This window comes from Lutzomyia longipalpis, chromosome 4 (genome assembly GCF_024334085.1).
Source record: "Lutzomyia longipalpis isolate SR_M1_2022 chromosome 4, ASM2433408v1".
In the NCBI taxonomy this organism is placed as follows: domain Eukaryota; kingdom Metazoa; phylum Arthropoda; class Insecta; order Diptera; family Psychodidae; genus Lutzomyia; species Lutzomyia longipalpis.
This window is the reverse complement of record NC_074710.1, coordinates 13907972-13926838: the sequence shown is the minus strand read 5'-3', so window position 1 is coordinate 13926838 and position 18867 is coordinate 13907972. Positions and strand designations below refer to the sequence as shown.

The 18867-nt window shown below is 35.4% G+C and overlaps 1 protein-coding gene across 1 annotated transcript; it reads right to left on the bottom strand.

The window, feature by feature from the left end:
* Positions 1-1080: 1080 nt before the first annotated feature.
* LOC129796541 (tyrosine-protein kinase receptor) lies at positions 1081-18362 on the bottom strand. Its single transcript, XM_055838573.1, has 12 exons — positions 17736-18362; positions 14198-14953; positions 9052-9250; positions 8166-8654; positions 7717-8036; positions 7155-7643; positions 6830-7090; positions 6081-6744; positions 5914-6015; positions 5190-5833; positions 4385-5125; positions 1081-4311 (listed from the first exon to the last, which is right to left on the bottom strand). Exons 2-12 carry the CDS (start codon positions 14696-14698, stop codon positions 3997-3999), a joined length of 4725 nt encoding a protein of 1574 aa, XP_055694548.1. The 5' UTR covers positions 14699-14953; positions 17736-18362; the 3' UTR covers positions 1081-3996.
* Between the last annotated feature and the right edge of the window lie 505 nt (positions 18363-18867).

Genomic DNA, 18867 nt, shown 5'->3' with positions numbered 1-18867 from the left:
GAAAAAAACCAAAAAACAATTTTTTTATGACAATTACGTATATATTTTTATGTATTAATTTTTTTTATACATAATCTATCCTGCAATTTATCCATTTTTTATATATCTCTCTTATATATCCATACTCCACGTGGAAATTACACGTATGTAATCTTGTATTTTATTTCTTAGATTAATTCTCAGCTCTCAGAGTTCTGAATTAACATTTATTAAATTCTGTATCACTACAATAAAAGTGTATTTTTTCTCTTTTTCACTTTCAAATATTAATAATTTTATGGTATTAAATATAATTTATTAATAGTTAAAGCATTTTATGTTTCTTTTCATCTGTTTCACAACAAATCTTTTTTGGTGTTTTTTCTGTATTTTTTTTTCATTTTTTAAATATTTTTTTTTTAAATTTAATGTTCATTATCTTCTATGTGTTTTTTTATTACTAGGTATAGAGTGATGAAGTAAATGTGTCATAAAAATTCTATTATTTTACTAAAATAATATGTATATCTCTAATTTCCTATGTGTTGAGGAATAATTTCTTTGGTTCCTAATGTTCAGTAATTAGGTTTTTTTTTATTACAACATAAAAACCAGATATTAAAAAAAAACTCTTTTAGAACTTTCTGTTGGAGTGAGTATACAGTCGTGACCTCGTGGTAGGACCGTCGTCAAAATGACTTCTCCGCGGTAAAGGCTCCAACAGATGGACGAGAAATTCCTCGTGCGGTGCGGCGCGGCGAGGTTTTCGTGGCCCATCGTCGCTTCGGATTGGCCGAAAAACGTTCTCGCACGGTGCGGTGAGAGTGTGTGAGCCATCTCTCGCTTCTGATTGGCCGAAAACCTCGCCGCACCGCACCGCACGAGGAATTTCTCATCCATCTGTTGGAGCCTTAAAACGGCTTCAGAATGAGGAATTTTGCCTTCGCAGTGGGACAATTAGTATCCTACCTTTCCAATAGTACTAATTGTCCCACTGCGAAGGCAAAATTCTTCATTCTGAAGCCGTTTTACCGCGGAGAAGTCATTTTGACGACGGTCCTACCACGAGGTCACGACTGTAAAGTAAAAAAAAAGAATGAATACGAATACCACCCTATCACCGTAGATTTATTCTTTTTCACCCCAGTTAATGATACATTATGTTTTTTTGGTATCATATTATGCACCTAATATACTTTTATATTTATCTACAATTAACAGTGTTTTATGTAAATGTATTTGCCAAACTTTTTACCCACAAGAGCATGTCTAAATAAATTCTGTTTTATTTTTTATTAAAAAAAATATAATAAAAATAAATAAAATGGATGGATTAAGCATGTCATTTTCATAAAAACCTATCTAATTAAATTTTCTTATTACTTCAACTAAATAATGTAAAAGAAAATCATTTAATTGCAGTGCATAAAAAAGCGAGCTCTACTAAATAAAAAACCACAACACAACAGTCTTATATTCACCAATTTTCTTTGACTAATGATAATATTCTCCTATTCATAATTTGTAGTTACACATGTCCCACTTTTTTTTTTACTAATTCTGTGCGACAACATAAATATGATTTTAAAAATTGAGCAAATTAATCACTCAAGATTTCTAAAAAAATATATTTTTCTAATAATGCTCACATTTCTTTTTTTTTAATACGGTTTCAAAAATTATTTTCTTTCTATTCTATTTCTTTACAAGACAATTTCGTTGCTATTTTGAGATCATTCTGTAATTATGTCTCATTCTTTCTTCTTTTTATTGCAATTTTTTTCATTATTATAAATTTTGTTTTCGCAATTTTTCTATTAATTTATATTTTATGAAAAAAAGCCTGTATTATTTATTAATAAAGAAATAAACAAATAAAAAGTGAATACATTAATATACATACATAATAATTATTTTAAATATGTAGATGAAAAATGTCTTGTTTAGCAATTTTTTCTCTAAAATTATTCTATTTAGATGAATTTAGAGCGCAGTTTGTCATTGAGAAGATATAGGTAATAATAAATTGACTAAGAAACATAAAACATTGTATCTAAGATCTACCTAAAATAATTCTTTAGCTGTAGGGGAGACCGGGGTAAAAATAGTCAATTTGCATAAATCCTTATCTGCAGGATTCCCCAAGGGCAAGAAAATTTCCTCGATAGGTCATTCTTATAGGAAATTTCCTGGCCTACAACTTTGTCTCAGACCACTTTTCTCTATCTCCACGGGAAATATGAGTTTTCGAGCTTTTCCTAAACCCTTCCGCTTCTGACTATTTTTAAACGCGGCGGGTAAATATAGTCACCAGTTGGCTAAATAAAGTCGGTCGAATTTTCCGACATTTCCAATGATTTTCCACCTGAGAGATTGATAATAGTTGATAGCTAAACTTCTCACCTTTAGATCCGTGACAAGGAATTTCACTTTTATACGCACTAAAACAGAGAATTTTGGGATTTTCTCAATCACGCCATTTTGCAACAAATGGATAGAAAATATGTCAAAAATTTCGAACTCCCATATGATTTACATGGGTTGACCCGATCTACCCCAAGGGGTATGTTTTGATTCAAAAAAAATTGTAGAGAAAAATCATTAAAAGTTAGTGAAAAATACACCTTGGCAACGTTTTCTGCACTAATCCAGCTAGTGAGAAAAATTATCAGATTGGAAAATTGCTGAAAGAAAACTTCGGAAAACGCGTTTTTCACAATACGCAAAAGTTTGGGAAATGAGCCAAAAATCTATTTTCATTTTTAACTCCTAAAGTACTGATCGGATAAACTTCAAATTACTGTCAAAAATTATAGGTTGGTAAGGCTTTGCACCCTAATTTTTTCCGATTTTTCCGATTTATATTTTGGGAGAAATTGGCATTTGAAAATTCCAAAATGACTATTTTTACCCCGGTCTCCCCTAATTCTTTTTTTTCATATAAAGGGAACAAATTTCATTGTTTTTGTGGTTGTTGAACATTTTAAGTAAATCATAAAGAATAATTTCTGTACCTGGTTTATATTTTATTCAATTATATCCGTAAAAGTCTCAAAATTAAAAAAAAAAATAACTTTTCATAAAAGCAATGCAAAATTTCCCACAAAAAATAGTTGAGTCCTTGTTTTTGAGCAAACTTGTCGTGGTAATTTGTACATTTTTATGTGAAATTTGAATTATTTTCTGTCATACATTACTAAACTATATATCATCATATCTTATAATATAGGTTTTTTTTCGTTACGAAATACTTCAGTTAATTATGATTTTTTTAATATTAATTTTCCACATAATTTTCGTGATTTCCAATAAAGTTTTTTAAACATCTTACAAAAACCCCATTCTTATCTCTCTAGAAGATAAAAAGAAGTTTCCATATACGAATAATAGTTTTTTTTATACTGATACACAACATATTTTTTATATTATTTTGTTTTTAATATACATTCCTGACTATTTTGTGATTTCTAGTTCAAACAGAAACATTCTTTTTACTTGGCAAAAAAGGGTTTTGAAATATGATAGCGTTTTAGCATCTAGACTGCCTGTGCGAATTTTGATGAGTCCCAAACAGGCGTCTGAACTTAACTTTAAATTCAATTTATTTTCAATCTGTCTTTCGAAGATGCTTCCTCTTCAAATGAAAAAATACAAAACAGAAGAAATTAAAATTTTTTTCAAATAAACATTTAAAAAAAAATGCTCAAAATGTATCAAAAATCCAATTTTAAATCACAACTAGACACCAGACTTGTACTAGTATGGCTTTTTGGTACCTTTTGAGTCACTTTTACCTACTCTCTTTTCTCTTTCAGTCGTTTTTTGTATTCTATTTCATCTCTTTTCAATTTCATAACTAGGCAAGGGATTTAAATTATCCCAACATCACACACATTTTCTCGTATCTTCTTTTTTTTTATTTTACAATTGTATGACTTAAATTTATACTTTTCTTTTTACAACCTATATCTCACCTTGCTGCAACACTCCTGAAGTAGCATATACAGCAGCATGCCCTTAGCAGCTGATTTCAGAGTGATTCTCTTTGTAGCGCTCGCTAAAGCCTTGAATAGTGAACGGTGCACCCTTATCCTTAACCGTAGGGGCGGTTTGGCTGCCCACAACTCCATCGACCATCCTTACATTGGCATAAGATGTTCCTTGAGTTGTTAGTGAGGCTGGATCGAGGGTAATCGGTGGAGGGATAATGTCTGAGGGCTTCGTGATGCCATCCGTACTAATCGGGTGCGTAAGTGGAGGCCCAAAAGACATTGGTGGACACGTTGTTGTGGGTGTTTGTTGTGGCGTATCCAAACTAATTAATTTATCCACCTAAATGATATAAAAAAATTATAAATTTTAAAAATATTAAACACAGAAAGAAAAAAAATTGATTAATACTCACAGGTGGTCCATTGGGTGGCATCACTTCTGTTGGTGTTACAGCCGATGGCACAGCACAATCCCCCACGGGTGGTGCTAAAGAGAAAGAAGTTTCCCAACATCCATCTGTAGGCGGTGGCCTTGGGACGGCTGGTGATGTCATCCTTGGGGAGGTATATGTCGTTGCACTTTCCGATAGGGTTACCCCTGTAGCCTCTGAGAGGAGTCGCTCAGCAGCCCCTCGAGGTCCGGGCAATGGTATCAGGTAGTCTGAAGAAGAGGGCATCTGGAGGCAAAAATCATCATTGCTTGGTGGTCGCATTATTGTTTGATCACGTTCAGATGATGGTGGTCTGAAAAAGCTCGGTAATGGAGCATTCATAACTTCAGGATCTTGTGTACATGTGGTCAAACGCTCCAGTAGATTTGAAAATGATGGTCTTTCTTCCGGTGCTGGGCTCCAACAGTCCGCCATGATACGATATATAGCCAGTGGACAACCGGGAGGTGCATCTAAGCGTCCACCACCCGTAACCAACTGCATAACATCTCTATTGGGTAAGCCTGTATAAGGCATTAAACCTAAACTAAAAACTTCCCACAATAGAACACCAAATGACCAAACATCGGTTTTCGATGTAAAGATTCCATCCAAAAATGCTTCCGGTGGCATCCATTTGATAGGTAGCATCGCTTTTCCGCCCTTTCTGTAGTAATCTGATCTGTAGATGTCCCGTGCCATCCCGAAATCGGCTATTTTCACCTGAAATAATCATTCAGATGTAATTTTTTATAATATATATATTTTTTAAAGTAGTTCAACTAACCACTCTTCCTGGTCCTTTACTACTTAGTAAACAGTTCCTTGCTGCTATATCTCGATGAATAAAGCGTTTACTCTCCATATACCTACAACCTTTAGCCACATCCAATGCACAAAATACGAGATCCTTCATTGTTAAGGGGGACGGACGTTCTGGCTTATTTCGGCCCTCACGCAAGAAATTTTTAAGATCACCTCCAGCAAGAAGTTCAAGAACAATAAATCGTGGATGACGATCGAAGCATACCCCAATGAGGTGAACAATATTGGGATGATTAAACTTTGCCATAATTGCAGCCTCCATAAGGAAATCAGCTTCAGCTTGGCCCGTTGACATTTCTGGGAGAGTTTTAACAGCTACAGGCATTTCAATGGCATCCCCATCTCGATGCTTATAGAAGCCTTGATATACTTCTCCAAAAGCACCCTGTCCGAGAGCCTTCATGAGCCTCAGACTTTCTCTAGCCACTTGCGGTAGGGTTTTAACATCGATATTTCCATTAAGAATTCCATCGCATCCATAATTTGGATTGAAGTTTGTTAGTGCAGAATCATCAGCTGTATTTCGAAGACGACTTAATTGGAGATCTTGCTCAAGAAGCATCTTATGACGCAATGTAGCTTGCTTTTTCCTCTGATAGCGATTATCTGAATGAGATATTAAGGGTATTTAGTTTACATTCTTTTATCAAATAGATTCAATAAAAAAAAAGGATAATCAAACTTACAAAGCATAAAGATTAGTCCTGTAAGAGCAGCCAAGAGTGACAAAGAGATCACAATAAAGAAGATAATCAAGTACTGTAGGGGAACCACTCGAGGACTCAGCACTGTAAAACGAAAAAAAAGTTTGAGACTTTAAGGTAAAAAAGAATGAATAGCGAGAATTTCTTACATTCGCAAGTTGTGAGATTATCTCGGCGTAATTGCCAACCCTCGGGGCAAATGCAAGCAACAAGAGAGCGGAACTCATCGAGAGCCACACAGCGGTAGTCACAACCACATCCTTGAATTGCGGGAATAATAATTACGGCACCGGGTCCACTATTTGCGCCAACATAGATTTGAGAGAGTTCCGGTATAGTACGTCTCATGCCAATATAACTAGCCCCTCCCTGACCATTTGGAGAATCACTGAGAATATCCCCACCGGAGTATCCACCACCACCGCCGCCAGTCATGCAACCACCACCACCACCTCCAAAGCCTCCCTGACCGTGGAGGCCACGTGTTGGATAGCAAGGTAAACCACCACGACCACCCTCAAGCAGGGAGGCGCCAAAGCGGGAATCAAGTGCCGAATCATCCTTTGCACGCCATCCACCACCTGGACCAGCCGCCTTGTAGATATCTCCGTGTATTTGTCCCGACACCTCCCGTCGACTCTCATCCATTCCAGTGCCATGTTGCAAATCATCATCAAGATATCGCCCAATACCCAATCCACCGCCACCACCAGCAACAACCAGTGGAACTGCAACTGCAGCGGCATTGAGCAAGAACACAAAAGTACCACCACCGCCGCCTCCAGCACCGTCCTCAATTACTGTATTCTTTACCTTTTGGAACCAATAGAACAAATTTATTAGGTATACCGATATTATGTTCAATTATTTCCATATTTCCTAAAAAAAAAACTCCTACCTTATGCGTCTTTGAAGTGTATCGGTCGTCTTCTCTTGAATCTGAAATTGGCTCACAGCTCTCATCGCGGTATCCCATTGATTTTATACAGGCATGCTCTCCACTTTGTCCCACAAGTACAAAGATTTCTTCATCTTTATGCAATTCTATCACTGTTACCGCCATAGCACCACGAGAGGAACCTACACCACCTGAACCCAGACCACCACCAGCTCCTTTTGCCACAATTGTATAGTAGCCTTCGCTAGGGACTTTCCACACCTATGCAATAAATAATAATATTGCAATTTTCTACATAGAATTACCTATTTTACTTTAGACTCACCTGAACCCCTTTGTGGGGTGAATTTTCAATCACACGCACATTACCAAGGAGTTCGGTGGCATTGTAAACTCCGAGACAATCAGCAGCATTGGGCCCAAGGATCCCTTTTGCACCACACGTATTCAACTCTAGAGCTGTTTTCTCAACAAAGTCCATATGTGGTTGCTTATGTAAACCTATTCGTGGATCCCAGTAATTGTATCCATGCAAATGATCCATAGGAATATTTAAGCCAAAACACTCTGGGCTGAGACTGAAGTCATCAATAGCTACATCCGAGAAGATCCTCATACCCATTCGAGCTTCAAATTGAAGGTAATACTTTGTACTTATATTGGGCATTGTGGCCTCAACACGAACCCATCTGGGACCCTGATTTTTTGAGCTCCACCAGAGAGTTGTTGTAACATTTTCTTTATCTTTTATCTCAACCACTGACAAATTAATACTTCCCGGATTTAGAGCATACTGATGTACGTAAAAGCGAATCTACACATGGAAATTAATTAACTAATGCATATACAAGAACTATTGAATTCCCTTTATGCATTATAATACTCACCATACATGTATTTCTGTACGGGGAACTTGCATTAGAATGTACGGATGGGGGTGGATTAAAGACCACACTGTTCATCACAGCATTACTCGCGAAGCCAACGAGCTTCTTCTTCTCCCCATCATTCACGTGCTGATTCATATTGACGTACATGTAATGACCCGTGACGTTCATGTGTAAATGAGTATGGTCCGAATCGGGACCCGTTTTATCTGTTGGCGTCGGGCCTGTATGATGACTCCATACTAGGATTGCTTTACCGGAATTTTGCCAACCGCACCAACCATTTTCAAAGTCACATCGCCCTCCAAAGGGAATTTTATCTAAAAAAAATAAATTTTTATATGTAGATTTTTATGTCCTTTCTTATACACAGAAATTGATTTTTTTTAATATGAAGAACAACTTAATAGTAGTTAAAATGCAAAACAGTTAGTAAAATTCCAACTCACCGCAATTGAGATTTTCATCTTCGCTTTCATCGCATTCAGCGGAAATGTCGCAAATACGTTGAAAGTCAATACAAACGGATACCTTGTTGGAATTGCATTTGACCTGATTGAGGCTACAATTACCCCCATTGGGGTTTTCAGCGAAACAATTAACCATCTGCAAATTATCAATAGACACATGCCCCCGTGATCGGCCACCCAGTCCATTTGGTACAACTTCGAAGACAATGTGAAAATCCTTGGAGACACGATCTATGCGGAACCGATTAAGCTCCCAGCGTCGTAAATCATTACCAGCAATTTCAGAAATAACCCAAGACGATTCTTGAGTACCAACTGGTTCAATCACGAGGCGTATGCTACTGAGGCTCATAGAGCTCTGATGGATAAACATCTGTAAGTAGCAATTCTCGCGGGTTGTACTGAAAACTGGAGAGCGTAGAATTCGTTGACCCGTTTCAGGTGTTAGACGGAGATGAAGAAAGTGCCCTAGAATGAAGAATGTTGAGGGATTAAGCAAAATGAATTTATTCAATCCAAAGAATTAAAATATTCAATGTAATCCATCTAATTTCAAATTTTTAACACAACATCCAAATTACAACTTCTTAACTATCATATCTTTAATCGAATATTTGAATACAATAAGAATATTGATTTTTGTAATTCATTTATGCTGGTGTTGATGTCGAAACGATTGAGGATTTCATAAAAAAATTAAATTTTCTTATCTATATACATATTTTATGCTGTGAATTTGTTTTGTGAGATTTCTCAAGCTTTACCAGCATTAATTATTCCTAATGGTGCACAATCTATTTTTTTCAATTTCAACGAAAAACCACAAAATCCCAAAAATAGCCAATGTTCTTCAAATTACACTCACCACCAGCATCATTGAGTGCATCCGCAGGTGGTCCTGGCATAATTCCCGTGCGGTTTGACTCTGTGAGATTAGCTCCCGTAACAACCTGGAATCCGTCCACAATTGTCTCATTCCATGTCCAGGCGCATTCTGTTTCAAAACTGCATTTTACACCCAGCACATCATCTATCTCACTTTCATGGTCTGACTTTGTATTCAGCTAAAAATAACATACCAAGAAGAAAAAATAGATTTCCTTCCTCTTGTAAGACATTATTGTTGCATTGTTTCTCATTTGGTGATGTCTTCCCTAGCTTAGTCTTTGAAATACAATAAGATTAATATTTTTTTCCAAGAAAATAATCAAAATTTTCTTGAGTTGGGTTTTAATTTTAATACTTGTGGTTCTTAGCATATCCTTTATTTCTTAAAAAAGGGTTTTATATTTATTTTACATGAAGTGAAGTGTATAATATGAATTTTTTATAAGACAATGACAAGATCTATTTTTACCTTTTAGAGGATAATTATAAGTCACAGTAACAAGAAATTTTAAGACGTAGGAAATGATTTTACAATTTCCTGAAAGCTCCAAATAGATTTCTATATTTAGGTACCTACATAATACCATTGTATAATAATTTTATATAGTAATACAATCTCTGAAGGGATGAAAAAATCCAAGAGTTCCGTACCTTCCTCTTTCGAGGGGAACGTAGATGGCGCGCGGACTGGTGCAAATTCGGGGGTAAGCGAAATGCAAGGAGGACCTTCCTCCCATTCACAAGATCATTTGCTTTCGAGCGCTCATGGTGATCACTTGAAGGGTCGCATGAGCTGAGCGTTTTTTCTATATGGACTTTTTTCTATATGGACTTTTTTCTGTATGAACTTTTTTTTGTACCTACGATGAGTGGGTTGCAGAAGAGGTGCACAAAAAAGGGCTGAAGGAAGAAAAATGTACACGGAGTTGAGTTTAGATCTTGCAACATTTTTGGTTGTACATGAGTGGGAATGAACAGAAATACATTTTCTTTCCCTTTTGCACAATGAGATCTTCCAAAGTCTCGAAGAACACAAATTTTGTCTTTTCGAGCAAAATTCTGCCTCCAACACGCTAGCTCTCTCAACACGAGCTGATATTGCTACTAATGAATTCAAAATTTGCAATAGAAAACTTTTACTATTTATATAAAAAAAATTTAAAGGTTTTTTTGGGTCAACTTTAAATCAAAAATTTTCTTATAAAGGTTAGTAAATTAATAATTTTGAAAACTCTGTAGAAATGTAAGTTTTGAAAAAAAAAACATATTTTTAAAAAAAAATAATTATTCAAAAAATGAAATTAAATTGATTAAAATAAGATAATTAATCAATACTTGGCTACACCAAAATAATAGAAACTTTTTCTATTAAAAAATAATAAAATAAAAGAAAATCTATATTCTATTCTATGAACAAAACTTTTTATAATTTTCAGCGATGTTTCGGCATATTTTTTGCTGCTCGGAATTTAGGATTCATATGTAATTGAGATATTCGAAGTAGAACATCGACTGCATCATTATGTTGAAAAGATGTAAGAATTGGTAATAGGGGAACACCCTTATTTTGCGGGTTAATAAATATTATTATTATTATTATTATTAAAAGATTGTCAGATCATTTTTAAGAATAAAAAAAAATTTTTGAGGACTCCAAAAGTTCTTTTAGAATGTTAAGAAAGAATTAGGTATTCTTAAATATTTTTATTTTAACGCCTTTTCAATATTTCTTCACTTAGCTGGGTAGTGCAGAATACGAAACGCATGAGTGTTTTTAATTAACTTAAAGGGATTTCTTTGTATACTTATTTTAACCTGGACATGTCACTTGTGGCGAATTCAGTCAGTAATGTAAACAGTATGGAGTCGCTTCGTTCCAATTTACCTCGCCTTACTTCGCGCAAATTTTTGATAAAAATTAATTGTGGCGGAACATATTAATGAATAGAGATTCAAAAGAATTCCTAAAATATTGGTAAAAATTAGCTAAAAATTGGGCTACTTGAAGGGAGTTTGGAGGGAAATGAATACGGCCATTCGAAACCGCCTGATATAGGGAGCCTCTGTGCCAAATTTCATCGCGATCGGACAAACGGTGTAGATTTGTATAGCTCTACAGACAGGACGATTACCAACAAACAGACCTTTCTTTATTATATAGATAGGTATTTTCTAGCCTTCCATTCGAAAAATGTCATGGGTAATAAATTTGTATAATTCTCTGTTTTAGTGGTTAGAACACCACGGATTTGTAACGGATTAACAGACGAGAGGTTAGATTAGAGACTGCAATTAATATCTTAGGTGAAAAATCATTTTAAATGTCTGAAAATATCATCAACTTAATTTACCCCACCGGTGACTATATTTATCCGTCGACTTTCACTAAAAGCAAAAGTGGAAAGATAGGAAAAGCTCAAAAACTCATATTCCCTAAAATGGCCTAAAAAATTGTAGGACAGAAAATATCGTATACAAGATTGACCTATCGAGGAAAATATCTTGCTTTCGGTAATCCTTCAGAGAAACTTTTATGCAAATTGACTTAATTAACCCCAGTCCCAGTCGTCAAATCATATGCCCCATTGTATCCTAATTATTTATTATATAAATTTTTCTGTCCCATGATCAATACGATTTCACACTTATAAATCTTAAAGATGAGATAAAAATTGTGCCGAAACAACGCTGAAAAAGTATAAAACTTGTGTTCACTTTCTTCTTTAAACTGATCAATTGAATTTTTATATTATTCTGGTCTAGCCAAATATTGATTATGTTTTTTTAATCAATTCAATTTTTTTTTAATTGAATTTTTTCTTTTTTTTTCTACAAAGTTTTCAAAATTATTAATTTACTAACCTTTATAAGAAAATTTTTGATTTAAAGTTGACCCAAAAGGTGATTGAAAAAAACCTTTAAATTTTTTTTTTATATAAATAGTAAAAGTTTTCTATTGCAAATTTTGAATTCATTAGTAGCAATATCAGCTCGTGTTGAGAGAGCTAGCGTGTTGGAGGCAGAATTTTGCTCGAAAAGACAAAATTTGTGTTCTTCGAGACTTTGGAAGATCTCATTGTGCAAAAGGGAAAGAAAATGTATTTCTGTTCATTCCCACTCATGTACAACCAAAAATGTTGCAAGATCTAAACTCAACTCCGTGTACATTTTTCTTCCTTCAGCCCTTTTTTGTGCACCTCTTCTGCAACCCACTCATCGTAGGTACAAAAAAAAGTTCATACAGAAAAAAGTCCATATAGAAAAAAGTCCATATAGAAAAAACGCTCAGCTCATGCGACCCTTCAAGTGATCACCATGAGCGCTCGAGAGCAAATGATCTTGTGAATGGGAGGAAAGTCCTCCTTGCAATTTCACTTACCCCCAAATTTCCTTAAAAAGACCTCATGCGCCATCTACCTTCCCCTCAAATGAGGAAGGGCCGAAACGATTTTGGCACTTTCGCCCTTCTTTGTAATACTATGTCTTAGATAGCAAAGATAATACATATCACATCTATATAAGTCTTTTACGATTAGTATAATCTTTTTTGCCCTTTCTAAAGTGAGTTACAAGGGAATTTAAATTGCAATTTGTGTATATATAGCTCTCAGATATCTGAAAATGAAAAATTACACGAATAAGATGAAAACCCTTAGAGAGAAAAGTATGGAAATGCAAAGGAAATTTCAATTACCACCAATAGAAAATTGAACTGAGAGGAAGTGATTGCAGGAAATCCGAGATGCGGAAAAACATCCGGATAGAGACGTTTCAATCAATTTCCTACAAATAAGATGACTTTATGAAGGAAATGTTATGAAATATCATGGAAAGTTGAAGATGGTCTGTGGCATGGCATCCGAGGACCTCCTACCACCATTCGTGATATACAAATCGGCACAATTGCGGTCCTCATGGTGCGAGAGAGGGTTCGCCAAACTGCTGATAGAGCAATAGCCCCAGTGATTGATTTGATGGGGTGGTCTTCAAAGAATGTGCCAAGAACACCCTATATAGGAAAGAAGGGAAGAAGGTCATCATATGTGACAACCTGGAAGTCATCTCAATGCTGGAGAAGTACAATGCGAAATTAGTTTGCACCCAGCAACAGCACGCATTTCACTTTGGAAAAGGAATATCATCTGGTAGACCGTCAGAGTGTGGCGAACTGGCGGACATTAACGGATCATCACGATCATGTCCCTGATTCTGGGATCGGGTCGGGTGTTTGTCGGCCTCTTCGGGAGGGTCATATCTCTGATCACAAAAAAATCAATTAAGGCAGTGGGACTTTCCCATCCCAGTGGTAGTGTCATCCCCCGGTCGATCCGTTGGAACCCAGAACACCCCCCCCCCCCCGTGTTCTGGGCTCCGACGGGTCGACCGGGCTCAGCTCACTCTCCGGCCATTCCTACTGAACCTATGGAATGATACGGCACGATATCATTTGAAAGTGTCTAACTTTTGTAAACAGGAGGGGTTGGTTTTCTTTCTGAATAAATAAATAACAGCACGTATGCTACCCAGCCGCTGGACGTTGCAGTTTTTGGGCCTCTGAAGAGGTCCTGGAAAGAATTGCTGCTCTTTGAAGAACAGCGTCCAGTGGAAATTCCAGGATTTTACAAAAGTATAATAGGCTAATCTGCTCTCAGAATTTAGCAAATGTGAGGTCGTGCCTGTGGATGTCCGACCAAATCTACAACGACTTCATCTCGAAAGAAACTATCGAATTAACTTATGAATTGCACTTAAACTCCCATTATTAATGGGACATTGATAGTGAGAGTTTAAGTGCATTTTCATTTCTTCAAAATCTAGATAAAGAGCGAACTGAGCGGATGGACATGCCAAAAAAGGGAAAGGGGAAGATGTTCATCATTACTTCAGGAAAGAGTGTATGTATGCAAAAAAGATTTTGTTCACGAAGGAGAAACCCAAGAAAATGAAATCACAACCTTCCACATCAAAAGATGAAGCAAAAGTAAGAAGTCACCACAACCATCCACATCAAGAGATGCAGTAAACACTGCAGAAGAAAGATTGTGGTAAAATCGCCTTTAAAGCCCGGCGTAAAGATCCCCCGAGTAGTAATTAAATAATAGTCAATTTGTAAGTAAACTCACTTTTTCTTTGAAGCGCTCCTTGAGATTAAAAACTGGATCTTTGCTGTGCGGTGGATAGACAGGATCATCCCCCTGACGATCTTTGTAGTTCCACAGAGATGGTCGTGTATCACGCCCAGCAACAGGCTCCACGGCGCGAACATTATTCATGAGCGAAAGATTACGAAGCTCATTGAATTTATCTTTATTTCGACTGCGTCCAGTATAGGAGCCAGGATAGTATGAATTCATCTGACCACCATTCGATGCAAATGGATCAACAGCATGTGGTGTATTTGTCGTTGGCACATGCATTTGTGGTCCTAAAACGACACCTGAAGCAAAAGATGCAGATGAGGAATTACTCAGGGGCCTCTGTGTTGTCACGAGGGCAGGTGTTGAGGCCACAAGGACCACAAAGAGCCACAGGTGCCGTCGCATTGCCTCACAACTATGTGACATCCTCAGTGCGTGTTGTGCGTGATTGCGTCGGCGTGCCTGGGGCACTTCAGCTGACGCCATGTGTCGTTACTGATATCGGTATGTGAACAATATATTCACAAAATGACATTCTCTGGCAACTCGTCCAGAAACACCCACACATTACTTTCCTTCTTTTGCGGATTTTTTTTTGTATTTTAACACTCACACAAAAATGTCTTTTTTAACGATAATTTTTTATGCACTTTTAACACCACAATAATTTTAAGAACTCTTGAAGACTCCTGAAATACAATTTTCTGTTGTATCTTAAGAAATTCCAGTGACTTATCGCATCTGTAAGAAGAAAAGAAATTAATTTGGTTTATTAACAAATATTATGTATTAAAAATTAAAAATTATTAATAAAATAAATAAATATTTTGGTGGTTATAGATGTAGATGTATTTAATTTCAGCGCATGAAAGGCTAAAGGAGTGAGAATAAACAATTATTATAAAAAAAAATAAATAAAAAAAAATTTAATTTTTACATTATTAAATGCATTTATTTTCTAGATTAACCATTATGGCATTTGAAAAGCAAGTTGAAAGGTCGTTTTTTTTTAAAACGGCCGTTTATAATTTTGTATTAAATACTAGGGGAGACCGGGGTAAAAAAAGTCATTTTCGAATTTTCAAATGCCAATTTCTCCCAAAATATAAATCGGAAAAATCGGAAAAAATTAGGGTGCAAAGCCCTACCAACCTATAATTTTTGACAGTAATTTGGAGGTTATCCGATCAGTACTTTAGGAGTTAAAAATGAAAATAGATTTTTGGACCATTTCCCAAACTTTTGCGTATTGAGAAAAACGCGTTTTCCGAACATTTCCTTCAGCAGTTTTCCCATCTGATAATTTTTCTCACTAGCTGGATTAGTGCAGAAAACGTTGCCAAGGTGTATTTTTCATTAATTTTTAATGATTTTTCTCTACAATTTTTAGAATCAAAACATACCCCTTGGGGTAGATCGGGTCAACCCATGTAAATCATATGGGAGTTCGAAATTTTTGACATATTTTCTATCCATTTGTTGCAAAATGGCGTGATTGAGAAAATCGCAAAATTCTCTGTTTTAGTGCGTATAAAAGTGAAATTCCTTGTCGCGGATCAAAAGGTGAGAAGTTTAGCTATCAACTACTATCAATCTCTCAGGTGGAAAATCCGTGGAAATGTCGGAAAATTCGACCGACTTTATTTAGCCAACTGGTGACTATATTTACCCGCCGCGTTTAAAAAAAGTCAGAAGCGGAAGGGTTCAGGAAAAGCTCGAAAACTCATATTTCCCGTGGAGATAGAGAAAAATGGTCTGAGACAAAGTTGTAGGCCAGGAAATTTCCTATAAGAATTACCTATCGAGGAAATTTTCTTGCCCTTGGGGAATCCTGCAGATAAGGATTTATGCAAATTGACTATTTTTACCCCGGTCTCCCCTATATCTTTTATTTATCAAAGGTACATATAATAGTGATCTCTACTAAAAGTAAAAATATGGTACGTGTGGGAGGATTCTTAGTGGAAAATCTTATGATGAATGAAATTTTCGTCGTAACTCCTCCTCAATGTGATGGTGCCATTTTCCCAACTATCGCCCCAAAAATAATCACGACGTTTTCTGTGACATCTTTCTATAAATAAATTGTGTGCGGTGAATGAAATTCGCTTGTGCTTCCAAATTGCAAGATACTTTTATGCAACTCGTACCGGAAAGAGTTAATGATGTCTTCTCTTCTTAAGTTAGAACATAAAAAATAAAATAGATATTAGACCTTTGTCTTATATTCAGAATTTCAGTGATTATTTTTTCATAGAGAATTTAACTTAATTTTTAAAACAACTCTGGTATGTTATTGCGTAGTTAACGAAAATATGTTTATGATATAAAATATTTTTTGCTAATAAAAATCATTAATTCGTTACATTAATTTTTTAGGGATAAAATGTACATTTTTTAAAATGATATATGCCCTTTCAGAGTACAATTCATACCTTAGGTATTGATAAAAAAAATTACATTGAATTTTAGTTATTATAATGTACAACTGTGGTGAGTGATAATTCAAGATTGTGAGGCATCGTTATTTTCAACGCACAAACGCGACGCATTAAAGAAAATACGACGTTCAATATAAAAAAGCATTAATGATAGAAGATAATGAAAAATCTATGGGTTTGACAGAAAGATAACGAAAGAGTTTTCAATCTATTGTGATTAAACCAAATTAATGCATAAAAGAAAAAAAATAATCAGTGTTGAATAAAAAATATGTATTATATATAATAGCTACCACACTAAATATTCACTGATTTGTAAAATAGTACCTACACATTGGGCCTTATTCAGCGACCAAGAAACCCTTGAAATTCGCTTGAAATCTTTAAATTTCTGTACAAAATTCAAAGATTTCAAGAGTTTTTTGGTCGCTGAATCAGGTCCATTATTAAATTTAATTCAAAGATATTAATCTGAAACATTTTTTATTTATTTCTTCTCGTCTCTTTTTTTTTTAATTTTACGGTTGTTGGTGTTCATTCTGGATTCATAGAGCCAACATTTTATTTATACATATAAGAAAAGGTATTTTTTGTAACTAAATATTTTTGAAAATTATAGATTCGAATCGGGATCATCTTCACTTATATATTTATATATCTACTTATGTATATGTCTGCACAGTTTGATTCTGTAAAATTCTGGAAAATTTGTACTATGTAAGGTGCGCCAGTAATTTCTTATCTTCAAACTTGCGCTTTGAAAAAAAAATTAATTTCTTAAAGTTTTGTTCCACCTTTAATACTTAAAATGTTAATTCTTAAAACAAATAACACTGACAATATAGCTTTTATCACGAAAAATATTATTTTAGGACTATTGGGATTTTTTTTATTGCTAACGACATGGAAAATGGCAAATGTCGCAATTTTTGCACAAGATGTGTGCGCACCAAAGAAAACTCCCTTGAGAGATTCGTGAGAGGAAAGTCTCGAGCCTTTTTACACGTTGGGAAAATGCGTCAAAAATCATCACACATGAATTTGAATGATTTTCCAGAGATTTTCCATCCTCTTCCATTTACCTTCATTTTGAAAAGAGAAGATGGTTGATATTCCAAGATACAGTGTGTATTTTTTTCATCATTCACAGGACTTTATTTTTTTCCTCCCAAATATTAGGTGGGCGTTCCGAAGGCGGACTCAAAACCTGTCGCAAAGGTGCAACAAATTGAGGAACACTTGCTATTCACCACCCTTCTATTAAATTGTTCATTTGGCACCACATTTTATCCATTTTGGTTTTTGAGGAAAATCCTTAAATGAAAATTTTCTTTAAACTTTCACGAAAAATCATCCCTCTTTCACTTTTTTTTCACCCACGTAACTTCTGGGCGGACTGTCTAAATCACCTGAGGTTTTTTCTTCACTTTTCTCATTTAAAAAATGTATTTTGCATAAAAAGTATGGAATTTCCCAAAAGGAGACACACCACAAAAGTGAGGGATGCTTCTTTTTTTTTTCAAAGTGAGAAAAAAGAGTTCTGATTTTTTAAGTATACAGAAAGTGGAGGATGGAAAAAACGGGCAATTTCTCACTGGGCAAAGAGCAAAAGTCGACTAGAGACGAATTGCGTCTTCTTTCTCAGATGCTGCGACGAGAGAAATCATCTCTGTGGCAGATTCTCTGAGTGGGTGCGTTATAGGAGAGAATTCGGGAAACCGGCGACAACACAGAAGTGAACTAGGGGTGGCAGAAACAAAAAGCATATGGCCAGGATAAAAGAAGATCACCGCATACAAATAGATTAGAGATCTGTTCTTGCATAGAGCAATTTACAGAGTTTTTTTTTTAATGTAAGTTCAATTATGGAACAAATCAATATTAATTTATATTATGTATTCTATTTATTCTAGATGAAAAGCAATTTTTAAATTAATTTTTCAATGATGTTTTAGGCACATTTATTCCCATAATATAATTTTTTTCAATTGTATTTGAACTCAAAGCAGTTTCTTTTTAAAATACAACTCGCAATTACCATTAAATCCCTGCCAATAGTACATCCCTGAAAATGTACTCACACAGCATCAACAGCTTCTTGAGCGTCTCTCTTGTTCTCTCGGTGACTTTTAAGCGCCCACTCGTCAAAATTCGTATGCGCCTGCGTCGCGATGAAAATAATCATTATTTTAGGATGCTGTCTGTGGTTTTTTC